The sequence below is a fragment of the Pan paniscus genome, chromosome 17, assembly GCF_029289425.2.
Source record: "Pan paniscus chromosome 17, NHGRI_mPanPan1-v2.0_pri, whole genome shotgun sequence".
NCBI classification, from domain to species: domain Eukaryota; kingdom Metazoa; phylum Chordata; class Mammalia; order Primates; family Hominidae; genus Pan; species Pan paniscus.
Window position 1 is genome coordinate 64,741,134 of NC_073266.2, and position 24,164 is coordinate 64,765,297.

At 39.0% G+C, this 24,164-nt stretch overlaps 1 protein-coding gene across 1 annotated transcript in view; it reads right to left on the reverse strand.

Moving 5' to 3' along the window:
* Positions 1-382: 382 nt before the first annotated feature.
* Positions 383-24,164, reverse strand: part of SKOR2 (SKI family transcriptional corepressor 2) — a 45,600-nt gene continuing 21,818 nt past the window's right edge. Inside the window, exons 7-9 of the mRNA XM_034943633.3 lie at positions 14,217-14,284; positions 6,297-6,362; positions 383-1,106 (exon numbers count right to left, since the gene is read on the reverse strand). Coding sequence (XP_034799524.2) covers positions 6,300-6,362; positions 14,217-14,284 — 131 coding nt within the window. The 3' untranslated portion in view covers positions 383-1,106; positions 6,297-6,299. The remainder of the gene's footprint in view (positions 1,107-6,296; positions 6,363-14,216; positions 14,285-24,164) is intronic.

Sequence of the window (24,164 nt, forward strand, 5' to 3'; positions counted from 1 at the left end):
AAATCTTGGCTGCAAAGTGTTCACTATTTATCTCTCTCATCTGAAAAGCAGAATTTGGGGCATAATATGATCTTGTGGACTTGGATTTAACATTACAGTAAGTAGGAAGGCCTACGATGGGCTCTATCAGCAACACTACTGGAAGACCTAGCAGGAATTTAGAACATTCCTTTACCTATACAAAGATCCTAAAACAATGGAGGAGTTGTCCGGATGCTGACAATGACCAAAGGCTGGGCTAGCCTTTAATAATCATTTTTGAAGGAATTCTGTTTTCAAAAATAATTTATTCAAATATTTTTATACCAAAAAAATTTTAAAAGTATGAATTTCTCTTAGTTGTCCTCAAGCAAATGTGCATTTAACTACATGAACACAACCATTACTTCATAGTTTTTTTATTATAGACTTTTTTATCCACATGAATGTTAAAGAAACTACAACAGAGTTAAATGCCATTTTTGATAACATGATTATATTCTTAATTACACTCAATATTAAACTGTAAAATATTTCCAAAGGAATACAATCTTCATTCAAACAGCAGGCAAAGTACAGAGAGGAAGGGGCCACGTGTAAGTCTGTCCAGTTTGCTATGAAAAGCAGGTTTGTACGGCTGGTGCCTTCCCATCCATTGAAACGCGATCCCCACTCCTAGGATGGGTCTTGTGTTTTCTTCCACCAAGAATCACTTCTTCAAAAAGAAAAGACAGTTTTGTAGAGTTGCTTTCTCCATGTGTGCAGGACTGAGACTGCCTGGGACCATCCGCTGATTTCCCATCCCAACTGGCTAACAGCACTTCCCATGCTCTGGGTTCAGCTGTCCTTTAAAAACACAAAGACTCGAACTTTGGTTCCACCAAAAGATGCAACAAGCATTGACTGCTCTGGTTGGCTCCCCCCTCCCCCCACTAATGAATGGCTGCTACAGTCTATTTTACATGGTTGTCCATGCTGTTTTGAGGTCACTTGTCCTTAGGTTCTCCTGAACCTGATTTTGTATTTAATTCCCAAGCCCTTTCGATCTGCAGTCTTTAAAGCGGGTCAGAAGTGCTCCATGGCAGGCTGTATCTTACAAGAGAACAAGAGTAAGTAGTTCTGTGCACCTGGGATAAGACAAAAGCATAGAATGACAAGCTGAACCTAATATAATCAGATAATTTTAAAACATTTAAAGTAATATTTAGTATACGCTCCTTAGGAGAAGACATTTTGTCTGCTACCCTAGGTTATATATCTCTGATGATATCAAGCCAAACCAGAAATACTAAACGAGAGTGTGCTGGTTTGCTGTGTGCTTTTCACAGTAAAGCCATTTAGATGGGTTTAGAAGCTGGGGTTTGTTGTAGGGCAAAGACAAAAGCAGCCTGCAGTGAAAGGGGCAGACAGAATTTCATGCTCTGGTGCTCTGCTGGTTTTGATTGGATGGCCCAAGTTACGTTTATTTTTCTTGTTCTGTGGTGTCAGGGCAACATAGAAGTATGAGTGGAGGTTTTGTGATTCAAAATCAATAAAATGATTCAATTGGTTATTAACTGCATATTTATAACTGATAATACAAGATGTGAATTAGGCCATGATTTTAGGTGACAAACCAGAGGAGAGCAGACAATGTATGGAATGCAGAGCCAGCCCCAGCCTGGCTCAAATCCTGCCACTTCCTAGCAGTGAGACCACAGGCAACTTACTCATCTCTCGTCTCTTTAGCCTTCTCAGCTGTAGGGGGGTGAAAGCAGTAATACTTACCTCAGTGGGTTGGTCCAAAGATTAAATAAGATAATCGACATAAAGTCCTTAGAACAGTGGGGGCACACCATTATTCTCTAAGGAGATTCTTAAAAGAACCTCTTATGTCTGACTAAAGATGAGAGAAATGAATGTACCACTCCCCCTCTTTATCTTTGATTTATACAAAAAGGAAGACACAGAATGTTCCATTAAAATCCAATATCCTTTTTTTAAAGACTCTTGTTGTTACTTTCGTAGTAATTATTCCAGAAGTGAAACAAAAATGAGTTTACCAAAGAGGTAGATATAGTTAAAATACCAACAAAAAATAATATTCCAGACTCTCCAGAAAGATGCAACGTAGCAATTAGTGATTAAGAAAATGCAGACATAAGGCAAAAATAGGTGGGTCATGCCCTTGGGTGTTACATGTGGTCTTGGGCTGGCTTTCATGAAAGTGGCCCCTTTCTGAGAAAAAAGAGAGAATATAGCAGAAAATTGGCACACAAAAGTGACAGCCAAAATTTTAGAGCTAGTAGAGATTTTGATCAGGTTTGGCCATCCACATTTTATAGATAAGAGTGAGACTCAAAGAGATTAAATGATGTTACTCAAGATAACACAGAGAAATGGCATCAGATCTGGCACCCAGTCTCCCTCACCACCAGCTAAGGACCCAAGGAAGACAGGGAGAAGGCTTTAGGGTCAAATAGACCTGGATTGAATCCTGTATCTGTCACTTAAGAGCTATGTGACTCCTCTGAGCCTCAGTTTCTAAGTATGAAATGGAGGTAATAACAGGATCTGCCTTACAGCATTGTAAGGATAACACAGTAAGTATTTAGCCAGTATCTGGCATAGTTAGTGCTCAATAAATGATCATTATTATCATTTCCAGTTTGGCCAATGAGTTTCTGTATGACTATGAATGAGACATTTCCCTGATTCGCTTCCTACTTACGTAAAACGGTTTACTTCTTGTCTGTGAAAGGTGTGGGTGTTTCAACCAGTTACATCAATGATAACTGCAAAATGTTTAAATGTGTTTGGGAGCAAATGAATGTAAAGTAATAATTAAATTAGTGTTAACATCATACCATTTTTATTTGGGGACAGATTTCACACAGATTACACTGGGTTATCTGTGCAGGAAGTGCGTCACAGAAATAACTAGATGTAAGGAAGGCCGTCGGGAATAATTCTGATGTTAAAAATGGGCCCAGGTGAAAGGATAATGCCTGCAACATTTTGAAGTATTTTTCAAATCCTTTCCATTGTACTCATGAGCTTATAATGAGACAAATACGAAGAGCGGTACAATGTCTAATCTAATAGGGCTTGTTTTAGGAGGTAGTTTGAAGGTAAATAAAATAAACTACACTTTAACAGCTGGTAGCTAAACAAATAGAATTCATTGTCCCAATGGGGACTATGCTTAGGTTGAAGAAAGGTGCAGATAAATCCAGGGTAATGGATCTTTATGGCGTTATCAAGGGAAAGCTAAGAGTATTCAGTGTATATGCCTAAATTTTGAGGTTGATATCGTTAAGAACAACAATTTTGCTCTTAAAGTATCTTGGCCTGCGTGGATCTTTATTTTGACGCAACATGGAATTTCTTATGTTCTAATGTAGGACAAAAAAAATGTGCAGATCAGTGATATGTGGCAGTACTCGCTCAGCTTATTAAGTGGATTGCCTGTGGTTTTGAAAAGCTTCCTCCTCTTAATAGTCATATTGGAATCCACTGGGTGGCAAGAACACTGCATACTACCTTAAGGGTCACTCTTGCATAAGACATTAATGCATCAGTCCCTAATTTGGAAACCTGTGGTCACTCTGCAAGACAGAATGTGTCTCTCTCCCTTGGTGTAATGATTTTTATTTTGTAATCTCTCTTGGGGTAACTCCTTGCAGGCTTGGCATGTTGAGAATCAGAGACTGCCTCTAACAATACAGTCATGATTCTCTGCTTGGCTGATTTAGCTAAGCATTTAAGTAACCACTAATCTTCTGAAAGCACCAGGGTCTACTTAGAGAAATCCCTGTTGTCTGCAAGGATGGAAACAAAATCAGCATGGAGGAAGCATTAGTTACTAAACACAAATCAATCTTTTTTTTTCTTTTTCCCACCTAGCCATATGCTAGGTCACTATCAGAGGTGTAGTTTCTGGGCAGTGAGTCTTAATTTGTAGGTGCAAAATGGGCTCAGGTCTGACAAACAGGGAAGATGGGTTGGGGAAGTGTAAGGAGTAAAAAGAGAGTTTATTGAAGCTCTTAAGTATAAATCAAACCACATTCTAAGGCTGGGCATGGCTGTAATCTCAGCACTTTGGGAGACCAAAGCAGGAGGATTGCTTGAGCCCAGGAGCTTGAGGCCAGCCTGCGAAATATAGGGAGACCTTGTCTTTACAAAATAAAAAAAATTTGCTGGGCATGGTGGCGTGCACGCCTATAATGCTGAGATAGGAGGATGGCTCGAGCCAGGGCGGTCAAGGCTGTATTGAGCTGTGATCGCATCACTGCAACTCCAGTCTGGGCAGAAGAGTGAGACCCTGTCTCAAAACAAAACAACAAAAACCCCATTCTAATGTATGAATCTCACAAGTGCTGAGTAAAACAAGCCAGACACAAGAGAATGTTCTATGCAACGTCATTTACATAAAGTTCAAAAACAGACAAAATTTACCATCGTTGGGGGTAGGGAGTGGGAGAAGCTGGGTAAGAGCACAAGGTTGTTATCAGGGGCTGGAAAGCTAAGTGAGCTCATCGTGAACATTTACTGAGTTTCCTTGTTGTTTTTGTTTTCATTGTGTGTTTGTGTATGTGTGTGTTTGTGTGTGTCCCTGAGTGAGTGCAATTCACTGAGTTTTGATTTGTAAACTTCATGATTTGTATGACTTTATGATTTATAAACTTTGAATAAGAAGGTTATTTTTAAAAACATCCTAATATTTTCTCTTGAAAGAAAATTAGTTTGACATTTTCAAACATTATACATACGGAGTTTATCAGAATTAATTTGGACCATTCTTGCCTTAATTATCTTGATATTCTAAGTTAAAATTCAGTGGAATCTAAATGTTCTAAAATTTTCATTTCACACTGCTGGTGCAAACCTGGTCTACTACACTGAGAAAGAAATTGCCCAAAGTCGACTTCAGACTTAATAAAAATACTTTAATATATAGAACAGAGCCAACCTCACAGGTGCATTTGTGAATAACTTCATAGAGATGGAAACAGAATGACTTACTCTGAGCACCTCTGTTGCAGTATCATCTGCTCACCAAGAACAATAAGTCCATGCATTAGGAAGAGGCAGGCACTAGATCCAAAGTCAGGGCCCCCAGAATCTCTTCTTGGCTTTGCAACATGAACATAAAATGTCACATCTCTTATCTGTAAACCTCAGTTCCCCATGTGTAAAATTAAGGGAAAGCACATGAATGAAAGACTGTTTTGGAAAGGGTTTTAAGCACCTGATGAAATGTAACATAATTATTATTATTTAAGACAAATACTGAAGACTACCACTAATAAAGATAATGGCAAGAAAAGTTGTCATTTGTACCTGATAGAGGAAATTTGTGATAGGCAGAAGACAGGTGAAGGAACAAAAGGAACCATGAGCCTGCACAGTTCTTTTTGCCAACAAATTCTATTGAGTTGAAAACATGTTCCAGAGGGGAGGAATGGGAAGAGTCATTCTGATGGGAATGGATCAAACTGATAAATGGCTGTGGTCCTAGCTGGCCATGAGCACTAACAAATGCTACCTTTGGCATCTGTGGTTTTTTCCCCTGATTTAGCAATCCTAGTTGTTAGGTCATCCCAGTATATTGTTACAGAAACAATGTCCTAGTTTTTGCATTCCCACAATTCTAATAATTACATGTGTCTTCTTCCATGGGCTGAAAAAGTTTCTTTTCAAATACTTCGGTATGTTCTGAATATAGCCATTGAATTTTCACTGTCTGCTTTTCCTTAAGAGTCCGAAATAATTGTCTTTTCAATTTTCTTTTAAATTGATATGACCTTGAATCTGGCTTCAGCTGTAGAGAAACTATTATTGGTTTAGGGAAAAGATTAGTTACTATTCCTAGAGCAGAAGGTCTCAAAGGTCTGTATTGTCCCCAGTTGTTCATATTACCACCTGCAGTAACTCTCTGAAAGTCAGATTTCAGGCAGGCTTTTTGGAAGCGAAGGAGAGACAGAGATGAGACACCCTGAGGATGACTGCTGACACTTTGGTTTCCTTGGGGCAGTAACTGGGGTGTCAGAACCATAAAGAGCAGAAAATCTTAAAACGGAAAGAAGATCACTTTTGCAGACTGAATACAGAATTTTTAGTTATAGGAATTTTCCATGGAATTTATAAGAAGTACTTGGTCATTCATTTAGGAAGTCCCATCCCCGGACATAATGAAGTTTATTAGTATATTGACTCAAACACAGGATGCAACTTTACCAATCCCTTGGGCTATTTCAAACACATCAATAAAGAATATGTTCAAGCACACAACAATACAGAGAGTTAAGAAAATCTCTTTCCTCTGGTGATCTTACCTTTTAGCTTTTGCTGAGATGGGCGCCCAGCTTTTCTTTCCTGATCAAGCTTGCTGCATAGGGGATCTGTAAGATAAAAACAAGCAACACCATCCAGGTAAGCTAGATTTGGAGACAGATGTGTAATGGGGACCTTTCATCATGCCTAACAATTTGAATGCCAATAGATCCTCCCTGAAAAAAAGAGGTCTCCATCTGCTCAGCGGTATGAGGTTTCTGGGGTATAGCATCCTTAAGGCCTGTTAACAAGTACAGTGAGGACAGAACAGGTGATCACACTGGATTGCTGCTACAGCTAGTCCTTGAGGTTAACATGTGATGTTTCACTTTTTAAAGTTTTTAAAAATTTGCATTTAATAATATGGTATCATATTTATTTATGTACAGAAACTGAGCTATGATGTTCTAATGTATGTTCAAGTTCATAAAACAAGAACGTGCTTACAAACTAGTTTAATGTAATTGTTTAGTTTATTAGAATGATTTCTTTATAACGGATATAATTTCTTTATAACATATGCTATCCTTATAAATCACAAATAAGACTAACTAAACCCAAACTATTACTCTGATTAGATTCCCAATAACTGATAAGATGCATCAGAGGCTGGGTGCAGTGGCTCACACCTGTAACTCAGCACTTTGGGAGGCTGAAGTGGGAGGATCACTTGAGCCCAGGAGTTCAAGACCAGCTTGGGCAACATAGGAAGGCTCTGTCTCTATAAAAAATTTAAAAATTAGCCAAGTGTGGTGGCACACACCTGCTACTTGGGAGGCTGAGGTGGGAAGAACGCTTGAGCCCAGAAGGTCAAGGCTGCAGTGAGCCATGATTGCACCACTGCCCTCCAGCCTGGGTGACAGAGCAAGACCCCTTCTCTCTCTTACACACACAAAGAAGCATCAGAAATAACTGCACTGAATGGAAAATATGACCTTGAGAATTCTACCTGGATAAACTTGAAAAGTACTTTCGAATACTGGGGTTTTGAATAAAAGCTGATCACAGTTGGTACGCTACTTTTCATTACAAAATTCCAATGGTTGAAATTGGACTCAAGGTATTATTTAGATTTGCCTCTCCACTAACCCCCGTTAAGGTGCTCTATCCTTATGTTACCAACCTTCATCATTACAAGGCTAAACTCAGGGCTCTAAAGACTTTATTCTACATGTAAAGAATAAATATTCACCCTTCTAGAATGTAATGTGAAATATGGCTGTTAAGTAAAAGCAGTGAGGGAAATAAAATCACTTTCATTCAATTAGGCAATGATATATATATATTTATTTATATATATTTATTTATATATTTATATATATTTATTTATATATATAAATATTATATATATAATATTTCCCACATTACCAGTATACTGTATGTTTTCCTCTCATGATCCACAGTCCACGCATGTGAACCTTTATTATTAATGAGAAAGAGTTATAAATCTACAATGATGCTAGTGGCTAAAAAGAGTTGGACCATTTTACTGTAATAATTAGTGGCTAAAAAGAGTTGGACCATTTTACTGTAATAATTAGTCAGCTGAATCAAACAGTCTTTTTAACAGGAAAAAAAGGACAATAATAAAATAATCATCTCACTATTTTGATATATAACCACAACATAAACATGTCAGATAGGCATATATCTGATAAAGGGCATAGATAGCATCATTGAAATTAACGATTCATATAGTAACATTAAAAGTCCAGTGTCCTAATCTTGTATTTTAGGATGCAGGCTGAGATCAGCTAGATAACTATGACAAGGACAGTCACACAGGGACCTACTCCAGTTACCTCTTCTTTTCACTCTAGGTTGTGCTATAGCTGCTATTAACACAGACCCCTTTGAATATTGGTTTTCCATTATGGTGTATGCTGCAATGTGCCAAAGCATATGGATCACTTCTCTAGATGCGTGACATGACAGAGCCTGGAATGGAATTCCATTATTTAGGATAACAAACAATGTAAACTTTTGGGCACAAGGAGTTCCAATAAAAGGTGTTTGTGCCACTCTCACATTTAAAAAGAGTCCTCAACATCAATATTAGACACCACAAAGATTTAGCAAGTGTCTGTTCTATGCCAGCCACCAGGAGAGATAAGTTAAATCACCATGGGCCATCTCATTAAAGGAGTAAACTGCTCAACCTAATCCAAAGAAACCCGCCTGAAGGATTCTACTTTCAGAGCTAAGTCAAAATGGCTTCCTCTTTCTTTTTTTCAGAAGCAATAACACAGCATTTCATTAAGGTGGAAAGTTGAGAAGGAAAAGAAAAGAAAAAAAAGGACTCAAGAAAAAAAGGACATTTCCAAATAAGCGTATTTGAGTCCCAAGGGTCCAGATTGGAATTTAAACTGGGGTGAAGAATTATCCCCACTAGAATGTTGATTTTTTCATTTATTTCATTAAAACAAAATGAAATAAAAGCCAAAAAACAACAAAGATAAAAAGCAAAAAGTAGTGAGCTGAGAATCATGTATTTTTCCATTCTAAGTCCTAAATCATGAATGGTAAATAAAGATTATAGTAGCATGGCCAGTTGTTCCTGGAAACAACATTATTTCACTGATTCCAGGATGCACTTTATCCCCTCACATTTTAACATTTCTGAAATCAGATGTATTAGAATTACAGTTGAAACCTTTTACTTTATGATTCATCAAATCGTGGTGCCTCTTACAATTCATGGTGCTTCAGATTCCATAAAATGCAACATTGGACTTGCAGACACTTCAGCAAATTCTCCCCAACTTGGAAGCTCAGGATTTTAGAGGCTCAATTTAAACTAGTTAGTTATTCCATGCAAATCTCCTACAATAGGACTTACAAAAGCCTTCTTTTCATCTTGACCAGCTTAGAAATTACCGAGATTGGCATGGAGAAAAAAATTCAAAGTATTATGTAACTTCTAAATTACCTACTTGGTTATAGTAGATCAAAAGTACTGGAGTTTAAAAAAAAAAAAAAGTGACTTCCTAGTTTGTGCCAAAAGAGTTAACCTAAGCTCACACATTCAGGTCAGTCAACATCTCAAAAAGAGAAAGATGAGAAGAAAAATGCTACATAACTAAGGAACAACTGATTGCACTGTCAAGGTGCACAACAGTAGATCAATAATTGGAAATGGACACACAGTAGCCAAAGTCTGTCTACTGCTAGAGAATTTTAAGGCAGCTTCCACAGAAGTTCAGGCTTGCATTAAGTCTTCTGACTTGCAGGGATCTCCTTTTGACGCATATTTAGACACAGAACCAAAATCTTCTAGTGGCCCAGGGATCTTCTTCTAAAAATATAATGCAAAATAGTAATGGTTCAATCTACCTTTTTTTAAAAAAAAGATGTAAGACATATTTTTACAAACTCTGTAGGTTATACAGTAGAAATCTGGGCAAGTTCCCATCCTAATGAATATTGGAGAACCTCCAAGAAAAGACCATCTTACTGAAGAGCTGTGTCCTTGCCAAAGAACAAGCACTCCTCCAGCAAAGATAACGACCTTTCACTCCTTTCCCTGTGACGATGCACTGCACTCCCATCATCAGGAAATTGTAAACTGCTGTTTTACAAGTCCACCGTGAACAAAACATTAGTCCTTAATCTATTGATTGAACATTATTTTAATTGAGGCTTTTAATGAAGAACTTTGAGACCAATTCCCCCTAGCTGCGTGTGACTGCAGCATTCTGGAAAAACAGCAGAGGGCACTTAAAGACTAGCACATTTTCCCCATCAACACGCCTTGTGGTAGTGATCTGACAAGTTCATAGGATGTGAATCTGGGTCTAGCCATTTATCATGTGCTCTGTGTTGCAGCATCACAATGTCCTCCAAGAACTATGACTAAAAAATAAAAAAGCATGTCTTCAACAAATCTACAGTAGTAGCTTATACACAGATGCACTTGCTTATAAAATTATTGCCAAATTCATAACAAAAAAAGGTTATCAAGGCATCATCACAGTCTCAGCTCATGTTGTAAGTTTTTATATTCCAGTCCTTGGAAAAACTTTAATCAAAAAGCTATTCACTGAATAAAAATCTTCAGTCAGCTTCTTCAGCCTAAGGACTGTTAATTTTTGCTTTTAAAATTGAATAAACTTGTCCTAGAATCATAATTCATTTGTGAATGAGAAATCCTTTACCCTTTATTACACTAAACATTTACATTTTCATAAACATGCTAAATTAAAAAACTTTTGTATTGGTTCATAGGGATAGAAAAATATTTCTTTGTTTTGCATAACTAAATGTGGCTTAGTAATACAAATGCTATAAGCACTTGAAAACGCAGGGCAGGGGTGGGGGACTTTAACACAAACCACGTTAAATACTAAAATACCCAAATTTTGAGCTATTTTTTAAAAAGGTAGCTTATACCATGTATAAATGTTAACTAATTCCTCACTGTTTTAAATCTCACATTGAGATAAGTACACATTCATTTATAAAGACACAAAGAGAGTCAATCATTTGACTGTAGTCATCACAACTTTACATTTAACACGGGAAAAAGAAGCAATGGTGCAGAAATGACAGTCAACAGAGAATCTAAAAATGCAGGAGCCAAAGAAATTCATAAGTTTTCTTTCTATGGCAATGATACCCAAGACGCTTTCAATATAAGTTTTTTGAATAGAAACACTTTTTAACAACATAGGATAAATGCATTGTGGGTCTTTGGGAATCATTACAAAATATGATGGTTTTAATATATTTGAATTCTCCTTGACTGCAAGATAGAGTGGGCTTTTATGTCATCTCAAGAAAAAAAAAGCCTGTTTTGTAATATATGCTCTGTAAACTTTAAATATAAAATAATTTGAGTGAACTGTTCTGTTTTCAGGAAGCAAAGCATGCAACCATATTGACTGATGAATAAGATCATCCAACTAAAATATTCAGAAAGCCAGTAATTGTGATACTTTGCAATTTCTTGATAATCTTTAGATAGAATTTTCTAAAGACATTTTCCCCCAGGTACTTTGACAGATACATCAGGCTGAATAAGGAATTAGATACATTTCTGTTCAAGTAACACTGAATCTGCAGCCTCAATTCTAAAGCAGATAGTACCATGTAAACATAGGTCCTTCCTGCACAAAAATATATCTAGCCGGATGGGCACGGTGGCTTACACCTGTAATAGTTCCACTATTGTAGGTACTACTTTGAGAAGGGCCACACCATTAAATTGATTACTCACATTGGCATAGCATATTATGGCTTGTATGTACATTTCATGTTTATTACTCACTTGCACCTTATAATATTCCTACCAAGGCCCTAGGTTAAACCTTATAGCCATTCATTTTGGTTGAGGAACTGACACTTAATGAACTATATGGGATGGGTCTCAATCCCAAGTTACAGATGTTAAAGCTCATCTCTGTTAGGTGCAGACAGAGCAGTAATACAGAAGCTCCCCAAAATTTGCTAGTATTCCTTCCTTTAGGAGTTGTGGTAGTAGTATTTGCTTAGTGTAAAATAACATTTGAGGAAACCAGGACAAAGCCAGGGAAATTTGGAAAAGAATTAAGAGGACTGCTATATGAGAGTATCAGAGCTGGGTCAGGATCATCATGGGTGGTGATTCATTCAACAAATGTTTATGAACAGCTGTTTGATGCTGCACACTGTGATAGGTACTGGAGTCAGCAGGAAAACCTTGGGCATCTAATGGTAGGGGACACACAAAAAGGGGAAGAAGCAGGAGTGACAAATCATGTCGATTTCACCAATTTTCATGTTGTTACCCTGGAAGCAGCTTTGTGTATTTCAGGAATTATATGATACCTACAAGGGCAGGAGGGTGGGGGTGGGAAATTCAAGCTTTTCCCAAATTATTTAATTTGCTACCAGGAATAGTTTACTATCTATAGGAATGTGAATTAACAACATTTGTCTAGATAGATGAATACATGTTGTAAAATATTTTATAAGACAGCATAATAAAATGATTTGGTAATACCAGTTTTAATCTTCCATGTACCAAATATCTCAAAAGACATGAGATATTTTTTTCTTCTATCAATCCTATCTGCTTAGTACATGGAGACAATATAATTTCCTCTTTTACTAAAGAAACCAAATGCCAAAGAAAATTAAGATATTAAGGTTACATAACCGGCCTTAGATAAGGGCACTAAAAGAAATACTGTTTCCTTTCCTAATGCCCATTTTGCTATACTCACCACCACCCCCTGAAATCACAATTTTTTTGTTGCACGTGTGGCAATTTTTTTTCTTTTGTTTTAAGAGTATGAAAATGGGCTGGGTGCAGTTGTTCATGCCTGTAACCCAGCACTTTGGGAGGCCCAGGTGGGAGGATTGCTGGAGGCCAGAAGTTTAAGACCACCCTGGGCAACACAGAAAGACCATGTCTCAACAAAAAATTAAAAAATTAGTCAGGTGTGGTGGTGCACACCTGCAGTTCCAGCTATTTGGGAGGCTGAGGTGGGAGGATTGCTTGAGCCCAGGAGTTGGAGGCTGCAGTGAGCTATGATTGTACCACTGCACTCCAGCCTGTGCAGCAGAGTGAGACCCTGTCTCAAAAAAAAAAAAAAACAAAACAAAAAACCTGAAAATGATGTCCTTTGTAAAATAAGGAAGGTGTTAAAATTTTATATTCCCCTACATCGAATCTTTTATTTAAATTTTTCCTTTAAACAGAGAATACAATAAATATATTCACAGCAGTAATTATAGCTCTTATTATCAAGGAATCAAAAGCTAAGAATGGGAATTTGTTATTAAATCAGTTATGAAAATCCTCTGCTCCCCAGTGAATTCAGGTGCAAACAAAACCAACATGAGAAGAAAATCTTGTTTAAGCAGCATCTTATGTAGTGGTTTTCAGAACTGAGAGTTGTTAACGATCACTTGAGATCAAGGAAAACCAATTGCTGCAAAAATGACCCTTAGGAATCTCCACTAACACTGGCATGATTTCTCCAATGAAGAATGGAAACATTAATAACTATCTTTCTTAAATAATCCTGACAAAAGAACTAGATATCTGGCTCTGTAGACAAGACAGGCACATATGCATGGATCCATGATTAATGGTTGAAAGGTAGCATGGATCAGTACAGAAATGTCAAGCAACCCAAAGTATAATAATTATGCTGAGAATAGCACTAAGGATCAATATGTGTTTTTATCCAGGTGATTAAATATATCTTGAAAATATTGAGCAGAAATAATTTTCTCCATTGTACTCACAAAAATGAGGAGGCTTGGGAGACTCCTTTAAAAGCCCTAATGAATAATACTAGATGTATCTACATGGGGACAAAGGGCAAGAAATTCAGAAAGCAAACAAAAACCCAAAACAAAACCACTACATTTACTTATCAGACATCTTCCTGTTTTTTTTTCCATATAAATAGATCTTAGTGAGTGTCCATTTTTAGAAATGATTAGGATAGAGTAATACATTTCATTTGGAAATCATTTGTTTCTTTTCATCATCCTTCAAGTGAATTTAGTTGATTAATTGTGCTCATTAATTGTGTTTTATTGGTAGTGGAGGGCCTGGCTCAAGTGTGGGTAGTGAAAGGAAGAGAGGATGGAAGACAGTTGCCCTTCACTGAGCTCGTAGTATAGCCCAGCACTGTGTTTGGGAAGTTTGCATAATGGAAGAAAATGCAGGTACCTTTGGTTTACCCACAGAGATAATTTACACATCTGTCTATTAACACATGGTAGGTAGTTACATTTAGAGGAAACATACTGCCACATCTGTTTATCCTGTGTCTAAGTAAATCTCTTGGTAATTAGCATCTAAGCCAGCTGAGAGGTAAGTGGACCAAAGGATTTCATGCAAAAACGTGAACAGTTTCATACATATTGGGTAGTCTGAAAACAAACCAATTAAGTTGCATTTATTTTTAAGTAGAAATACAGCTTACAATTTGTAACTGTTGCACCATTTCTTCTCGGTAGGCTAGCTCCCTTTTCATCTGATCCTGAAAATTATCTGGTAGGAGAGAGAGATAGAGAAAGATTAACTAAAGTGTAAAATCTACTTTTAGTTTAGCTAGTAAAAACATTATTGACAGTCCCATGGACAGCCCCCCTACTTTTAAGTATTTTTTTCATAGGCAAATTATATGCTTGTTTGAAGAATGTTTTCAACACTCTATAATTTAATCAGACTAGACAGTAAATTCTGAGTGTGTCTTATATTTTACAGTATCACATATTCCATCTAGTATAATCTCTTGCATATGATTACACAGAAATATCCCAATCATGTTCTTTAACCTTTGCACACTTGTGCAAATCACAGGTATTGGGAGCTTCTACTGTCTTCAGAAGTCCAGCAAGAGTGAGTAGGGCAGGCCTCAGATAGAGCTGAGCATGGGAAATGCTGCCCCTCCTGCACATAATACCTTCCGGGTAAATAAGATGTGGGTCTGTGAAAAATGCCTGCCTGGCTTCACTGCAGCTCATCTCACTCCTAAGAGAGAATACTTTGGCATGACTCCCCTGTGCAGCAAACTCTCTCACCCTGGGATCAGCCTTATTTTATGTTCCTCCTTTGTCCTGGTGCCTTTCTACAGACCTTACCTTAATTTGAGAAGAAGAGAACTTTAAGAGATATTGTCATGCAAAATATTTTTGCTATTCTACATATTGACCATATTTATTGCATTAGGGAAAAAATGACTTCCAAATGCACAGTTTAGTGTTACATCTTCTCCACGTGATCCTTTTAAAAGTGTGGACTTGGCTAACTTTGCCTTTTTCTGCACTGAAGGAGAAATGAGCACGATTTCATATTGAATTTGTGGTTGATAGGGCAGCAGCTTGAGGAAACCAGAAACTTCATCATTATCTTTTCTTCTCCTTTTCCTTTCATCTTCACAGCCAACTGGTGTGTGAGTTCTATGTGTTCTACCATCATATTCTCCCCTCTTTGCCATTGTTACCTCCCACGTGCAGGCACCTCATCCCTGAATCATTTTCCGACTGACCACCTGCCTCCAGTCCCTTCCTCTCCAAATACCTTTAATTCCCTGCTTAAAAATCTCCAATGGCTTTCCAACACTTTCAGGATACTAAATCCTTTACCACTCATGAGACTCTGGGTACTTAGAGATGAAAAGGCTTTGTTCTTTTTATTTTTTTCAACTTCTACCTTTTCATACTATTTGAATTTCTTATCCAACCCCAAACATGTGTTCTAATTAATTTTTTTAAAAAGACCCAATCCCTACTGTCACCTCTGATTTTGATGTCAAAGTCACTGTAATAGAGGGAAGTATGTGGTGCCATGCAAAGATTGAGAGAAGAGCTGTCATTCATTCTGGGAACATTAGAGGGGAGAGCTGCTTGAGCAGACACGCGGAGAACAGCATTCTACATAAAGACATGGAAGGAGGAGAGGGGAACTGCATATGGCTCAGCTGGCTGCAGCCGAGGGCACGGAGGAAATCCCCTGCACCACACCAGCCACCAAACCACTCTCTAGTCCTCAACTATGCATTATACTTCCAGCCTCTGTGCCTTTTCCCCTGCTGTGGTCTTGCCCTTGCAGCAAACAACTGCCTTTTCTTTAAAGTCCAGTCCAGATGTTACCTCCTCCAGGAAGTCTTCTCCAATTCTGCAGCCCCTCCTGCCAGAATTATTTACCCATTTTTTTTTGTACTTCTCCAGCACCCTGTCCATACCTGTATTAATGCATCCATAATACATGCTGTGATTAGTTGTTATCCATCTGTCTCCCTGCTAAACAGTTGAGTTCTTAGAGGGCACGAAGATACATTTAGACACTTTTAAAATTTTCAAGGCCTACCACAGTGCCTGGCACACGGCAGGGGCTAGCTAATAAATGAGGAGTAAAAACACACAGAATTATCCACCAGCAGGTTGAGATTCTGCCATCTATAGTAACTACCCCACTCTGGAGCCTCAGACCTTTATCTAAAGAAACAAAGGTGTGAAATAATGTGCTCTTTCAGGTGTTTTCTTGCTCTAGCATTTTAAGCTTTGATGACAGGCCGAGTGTGGTGGCTCAAGCCGATAATCCCAGCCCTTTGGGAGGCTGAGGCAGGAGAATTGCTTGAGCCCAGGAGTTTGAGACCAGCCTGGGAAACATGGAAAAACTCTGTCTCTACTAAAAATACAAAAAATTATCTGAGCATGGAGGTGCACACCTGCAGTCCCAGCTACACAGGAGGCTGAGGTAGGAGAATCACCTGGGAAGTCGAGGCTGCAGTGAGCTGAGATTGCACCACTGCACTCCAGTCTGAGTGACAAAGTGAGACTCTGTCTCAAAAAAAAAAAAAAAAGAAAAAGAAAAAATTTTTGGTGACAAAATAAATTGATTTGATTGGGCTTCATGCACCCACTTGAATTTCCTGTGCAGGGGAAGTGAGGGAAAGATTTTGATTTACACCAGTAACAATTAGGCGAAAGGTACCATGTGAGGAGCTAGCATCCACCTCACCAGGTCAGGATGCTCTAGAGGTGGGTCTAAGGGTACAGGGCAACAGGGGAACCAGCCCTCCACAAACTGCCCTGGTTCCAACACTTGGTCCTGCACTGTGGCCTGCAGGCCTCCAGGAAGATCAGTGTGGTTCCAGACACTGGAGCACATGGCAAGCATGGCTCCCTTTGTGAAGAAGAAAACTTTCCTCTGAGCCTCTAGGGATCCAAGATGCCTTTGACCAGGGTGGTAAACTAAGATGAATTAGGAAGGAGGGGCTGCCTGAAGCCGACCAGGCTGGAGCACTTCCCTGGAATCACAGAAGATTCTAATTTTAGAGGAGGGAACAGCTAAGGGCAATTCAGAGTGGAATGATGAAAACTAATCCTAACTTAACTCATGCTCATTTTTCTATGATAGTACACTTAATATAATTCCTTAAGTTAAAATGAAAAACAAAAAAGAAGCCATTAAAGTATTCGAAATAATGGCAAATTTTTTTTTAAGATTGGAGTGGGGAAGAGCATAAAAGGCAAAAACTGAAAAGGAGAAGACTGGTTGATTTGATTAGACAGAAATTTAAAACTTTGGTATGCCAATAAATTACAAACAGATTAAACTCCCCAAACATAAAACACCATAGTCAACATTTAAAGGTAATTGATACAAACCAAAAAATACTTGCAACATGTCAAAGAATTAACATTTTAGTATAAGTGGGTTTATACAAATCAATAAGAAAATGAACACATCAACAGAAATATGGGGAGAGAATATAAATGGGCATTCACAAAACATATGAAAGGATGCTAGACACATGAAAAATGTTCAACATCACCAGCAATGAAAGAAAAGGAAATAATATGAAATACCAAAATTTCCTCTTAAGTTGGCAAAGATTAAATGAAGAGATGATACATGCTGTTCCAAAGATGGGAGCAGAAATTAGTTGAAACTTTCTGGAAAGCAACTTGAAATTATATGTTAAGACTTTTAAAAAGTTCATACCCTTTAACACAGCAACACTTTTAGGAGTTTAACCTAAGGAAATAATAGTGGATACATGCAAAGACTTAGTTACAAGGGTGTCCATTATCTAAAACTTGGACAAACCTTAATGTCCAACATAACAGTATATTTATACACTGCTGTGTAGTAACAGAACGAGGCACATTTTAGCTAAAACAAAAAGGAAGTAAAAAATGTTGTGTATTACATTTCATTTTGTTTTATAAAAGCATTTAACAAGCATTTAAAGAGGCTGAAACTCCAAAATGTTAACATTGGTTATCTCTAGGTGGCAAGATTATGGGTGATTTTTGTTTCCTTTCCTTTTTATTTCTGCATACTTAAAATTTTCCACAACAAGGATGTGTATATCTTTTGAGATATAAAGATTGTTAATCGGCAAACATACAAAAATCTAAAATTTTTTCTATGTTCTTTTTTTTTTTTTTAAATTTGAGGCAGAGTCTCACTCTGTCGCCCAGGCTGGAGTGCCGTGGCATGATCTCAGCTTGCTACAACCTCTGCCTCCTGGGTTCAAGCGATTCTCCTGCCTCAGCCTCCCGAGTAGCTGGGGTTACAGGCATGCACCACCATGCCTGGCTAATTTTTTTTGTATTTTTGGTAGAGACGGGGTTTCACCATATTGGCCAGGCTGCTCTCAAACTCCTGACCTCAAGTGATCCACCTGCCTTGGCCTCCCAAAGTACTGGGACTACCGGATGAGCCACCACGCCCGACCATATTTTTTCTATGTTCTAAAGGTTGATGAAGACACAGTTTAATTGGAGATGGAAAAAATCATTAAGCCGACTTCTGTAATGAGAATCACTTATAACCCAACTATTTTTGGAAAATGATAATACGAAAGGAAGTAACAAAGAAGAGCACTGAAGTGCAGCATGTCAGCCAACACAACAGCAAGGCTGCACACTGCAAACTCAGACAGCTGGAAAAGCCAAAGCGTTTTCCAAACAGCAATAAAAAGTATCTAGCCTACATTCCTAGAACCATAAGTAAGAAGACAAACCCATAGGGTACATCTGGTTCACATCTGGTTCACCTGGAATGTTCTAAGCAAGCAGTGGGCTTTGGGGTTCAATTTGTTTACAAATGTCTTCGTTTTGTTATCTCTATTTTTAAAGAACCATTGAACTTTTTTTTTTTTTGAGACAGGGTCTTGCTCTGTCACCCAGGCTTGAGTGCAATGGTGTGACCAGAGCTCACTGCAGCCTTGACCTCCTGGGTTCAAGTGATCCTCCCATCTCTGCCTCCTTAGTAGCTGCGACTGCCTGTGCATGCCACCACACTTGGCTAATTTGTGTGTATGTGTTTGTGTAGAGACAGGGTCCCAGTATGTTGCCCAGGCTGATCTCAAACTTCTGGGCTCAAGCAATCCTCCTGCCTCGACTTCCCAAAGTGCTGAGATTACAGACCTGAGCCACTGTGCCCAGCCAAAACTTAAAAAAAAAATTTTTTCATAGCCATCTTCTACTGAAAGGAGTTTAATCTGTACAGTATTTTGGAATCTGCCCTGCCGCCCCGACCCTGCACTTCATCTCCCAGAGTATGCTACAAAAAGAAAGAAGAAGGAAGGAAGGAAGGGAACCACTGAACATAAAATGAATTCAATAATGGCCACAGATGAAAGATGGAGACAACCATATTCAGGGAGATGAGATGTAGTTTGTTTTTAATAACAAGGACTCTTAACAGTAACTTGGAAGAGCAATTTTTTATAAGAATCTAAAATGATGACATTTTAGATGAAATCTAACATTTTTCATAAAGCCCCATTCATTAGTGCTTTCCTGTAATAACCAACTGGCCTTTCCACTCAGTTCTTGTAAGTGCCATGAATTTGTCACTAGATCTGCAAATCTAAGGATTCAACTCATGAGCCCTGGATACTCACCTTTATACAAGTCTTCGGTGATCCAATTCCATCCTCCATTGTCAGTTTTAATCTCTTTGGGTATGACCCCTATGTTCCTATCAATCATTTATTGAGAGTATGCTACGTACCCACAATATGCCAGGTGCTGCAGGTGGCAACAGAAGAACATTCTGGGTAGCCCTTCCCTGAATCTATTTACAATGTGGGTTGGGGGAGTGGAGAGTAACACAAGTGAAACAGAGAAGGAGTCAACACAGAAAACTCATGGTACTAGAAATGAACACAACAGGACTTCAGAAAATCGTGCCTGCTGCAAGAGTGGAAAGGCTTCTTGGATGTGGCAAAACTTTAGCTGTGCTCCAGAAAAGGAGGAGGACTTGGATGAGGGGAGGCACTCTGGACTAGAGGAACACGGTGTGCAGAGGTGGAGGGAGAGGGGTGAGAGTGGTCTGCCAGGTAACTGGAGTTGAGCCGGGGGAGAAGCAGAAATAAGGGTGGAGAGGTTGGGGGAGGGGCACACAATTATGACAGGTTTTGAGAGTCAGTTAACTTAGATATACCATGATACACAGTGCAAATCGTTCTAGCTTCTTGAGGTGAAGATTTTGTGCCAAATCTAGAGTTTCAGGAAGACAGGGCTAAGAGCAGCAGGCAGAAAGGGCTGGAGTGGAGAAGGGAGGTGAGGATGCAGGCCACCCTGCTGGTGACGGCCTTCTCCATTCATTGCCACCTTTAGCAGGTCCCAGGTTCGGGGCTAGGCTCTGAGGTTTTAAGATGGCTAATGGGAAGAAATAAAAATGAATAAAAACTACAGCAAAACGATGAATGCTGTAATAAAGGAAGGCATAGGGTGTTGGAGGAAAAGAGAGGAAGAAGAGATACAATTGCTGGGGAAGGTGTACATAATGCAGTGGCAAACATAACTTCTGGATTTACAGCTGCAAAAATGATCAGACCAGTGTGAGTGAGGGAGTTTGGAATGGTGGAATTGGGAGTTACCTTTAATAATTTAACCTGTCCAACTGAACATGATTTTCATTGCAAAACATGTTTGACCAGCTATCCTATTGTCATCTCAAAGTAACCTTGATAATGGTGGGGCCCCTCCTAATCCATTTCCCCAAACACCTACTCCCACTCAATTCCAGCTTCTCCTTTTTCCTTAGTATATCCTCCCTACCTCTCTGTTGTGTCCTACCTGGTTCGTTGATTAAACTTATTGTTTAGTATTAAAACAAGTTTCACTCCCTGTTCCACCCTCTATAGTGACAGCTCAATAAACCTTTACAAGTTCTGGTTTCTTACATTAGCTGGTTTACTATACAGTCACTACAAGAATGTCAGCATCAAACTTTAAAACAGTATATAGTAGCAACAACTCACATTTAATAGTAATTACTATTCATTTGTCACTATGCTAAGCACTTCATGCCTTTCACTCATTTAATCCTCTCCACAACCCCAACAGGTAGGTAGTAGTATTGTTATAGTGTTGAAAAGAGATCAGGGAATTTTCCTAAGGTTACTCAGCCAGTGAGTAGAGCAGTCAGCATCCACACCTGGAACCCTCTCTATGACCTGCCATACTTCTCTGCCTCTGCTGTAATGGCAAATGCCTGCCTTGCCTTGCTTTCTCCTCCCCAGATTTCCCCATCAGGGCTATGCATAAGTATCAGTGGAGAGCAGCTCTGGAAGCCTCTGTTCCAGCAAGTGCAGAGACTTGCTTGTTTCTCTTCCTCCTCCCAACTGCTGCTCCCCAAATGTGGAGATTTGTTTCTTTCTTCTCCTCCATCTTCCTCCTTCTTCCTCCTTTTCTGCCTCTTCCTCCTCCTTCTCCTTTTTCCCTCTACCCTTCCTCCTCCTCCTCCTCCACCTGCCCCTCCTCTCTGTTATCTTTATTTGTACCCTCTCCATTCTTAGGACCATTCCTGTGGTCCTCATTAACCCTTGGAACCACGACAAGAAGCCAATTTTTTTTTTTTTTTTTGGAGACAGAGTCTCCCTGTGTTGTCCAGGCTGGACGGCAGTGGCGTGATCTCGGCTCACTGCAACCTCTGCCTCCCGGGTTCAAGCGATTCTCCTGCTTCAGCCTCCTGAGTAGCTGGGATTTGTACCACCACACCAGCTAATTTTTTATATTTCTGGTACAGATGAGGTTTCACCATGTTGGCCAGGCTGGTCTCAAAACTCCTGACCTCAAGTGATCTGCCTGCCTCAGCCTCCCAAAGTGCTAGGATTACAGGCGTGAGCCACTGTGCCTGGCCAGAAGCCAAAAATTTGGACCCAAGTTTAGAAATGCTTTTCTAGAGCTCAGTGCTGTTCCTCTCCTTTTCTTCTTTCTGCTTCATAATCACCATCATAATTGCACTTATCCTGTGCCCAGCATGTGCACAGCACTTCACATAGGTCTCTCATTCAGTCCTCTCATTCTTCTAAGTGACAGGAATTATCTGCCCCATTTTATAGTTTCCAAGGTCATACAACCAGTAAGTAGCAGAGCCTGAAAGTGAACTCAGGTCTGGTCGATTTTTGAGCCTAGATTCTTAATTCTCACATGCTACAGCTCCTAGCCTAGGTCCACAGTGCTCTAAGTGAACTGGATTTTAAGTGTGGTGACTGTGAGCATCTGTTCACCTCCTAGTAAAAAGCTTTGCAAAACTCTCACGAGAATTCCTCTATGCTTCTTTCCAATGAGGCTTTGCAAATCTCGGTTTTCCCCTTTTCATCTGAGTGAATCTAAATCTGTCCCCTAGCCTCACGGCCCCTCACATTTAGTTAACAAGTACATAATGTGCATTTGCTATTTTCATCCGTGTGAAATTGACTGCCTCTTTGTGGTGTATCTAAACTACGCATTATTTAAACTTGGGCACACACATGCCACTTCCTTGGTCAGTGGAGTATGTTGCAGATAAAAAAGAGGAAAATTTTTTCTGTTACTGTTTAATTGAAGTGTTTCATATGTGTGGCAATCACAGAGGATACATATTAGTGCACATCAAAATGATGAATGAGAGGTCTGAATTGAAACTGGCCAGTACTGTAACATTCTAACATTTTGTTTAACGGAAACATGTTGTACTACAGAGCAGTTACTATGAAAAATATAAATTATTATGGATTACTTAATTCCTTAGAATGAATATGAATTGGCTTTTATTAATGGGATGAATTATGACTACAGAGGTTCCATAGGGAGTTAGAAGGGCATGTTAGGGATTCAATGGGACTTGGACCCACTCTGCTAGATCTAAAAGCAGGGACTTGCAAACTCAACAATTAGATAAACATCAGCTATTGGGAAAACATATTCAATGCCTCTCATTGGGGCAAGGAACTGTGCAGTCTTTCTTAAGATACAGTTTCAAAAGTTAGAGAATCCTAGATCCTTTCAAAGCACCTGTTTCTTATGGTTTCAAAGATATTTTAAATGTTTCTCCTTTTCTCAAAGCTATAAGTATCACAATATTCCTAATTATGCTATCAAAAGCTATTGGCCATTCTCCTTCTTTCAATCTCATTCTAAAGCCCTGCAGGCATTCTCTGAATTCAAAATAACTGAAGTACCATGAGCTCCAGCCTCCTTTGGAGTATGCAGAGAGGACACACTTTGCAGACCCTCCCATTCCTTGTGGTCAGAGTTCTCTTCCATCATGCAGTTACCTCTACATTTTGAATCCTCACTAAATGTTCTGGTCAAATTTAGTTTGACGTGTTATCAGGAACCTGGTGCTATTCAAAAATGCTACCTAAGTGTGTCATTCAGTTGTGCCAGTGATTACATTTAGGAAGCCCTAATGAATGAAGACCTTCAGGCTGACATTATTGAAATTATCATAATTATTTAAAAATCTTCCAGATGCTGATAAAGGAATCATCTGGCACAGGAATTGCCAACTTGAGTTTTGTGATTTCTGGATTAATAACAAGATGCATGCTGACATTCTAAAAAAGTGCCCTTGAAAAAATTAATTTTAAATATATATAATTAGAAAAATAAGTTTGAAGGCCAGGCACAGTGGCTCATGCCTGTAATCCCAGCACTTTGGGAGGCCGAGGTGGGCGGATCACCTGAGGTCAGGAGTTCGAGACCTGCCTGACCAATATGGTGAAACTCTGCCTCTACTAAAAATACAAAAATTAGCCAGGTGTAGTGGTGTGTGCCTGTAGTACCAGCTACTCCGGAGGCTGAGACAGGAGAATTGCTTGAACCCAGGCGGCAGAGGTTGCAGTGAGCCGAGATTGTGCCACTGCACTCCAGCCTGGGTGACAGAGCAAGACTCCATCTCAAAAAGAAAAAAAAAAAATAAGTTTGCATACTATTTTCCCACTTTCCTTTCTCTGGAGAGGTAATATAACTAAATCAAAGTCCAGAAAGCTTGAAAAACACTACTGGGATGTATTTGTCCAGATGTGACCCAGACCAGGGCAGGTGAATTTTAAAAATCTGGACACCTACCATAAAGTTTTAGGAAATTCCAAGGCTCTGGGAGTAGAACTAACAGTTTTTAGGCTACAATATCT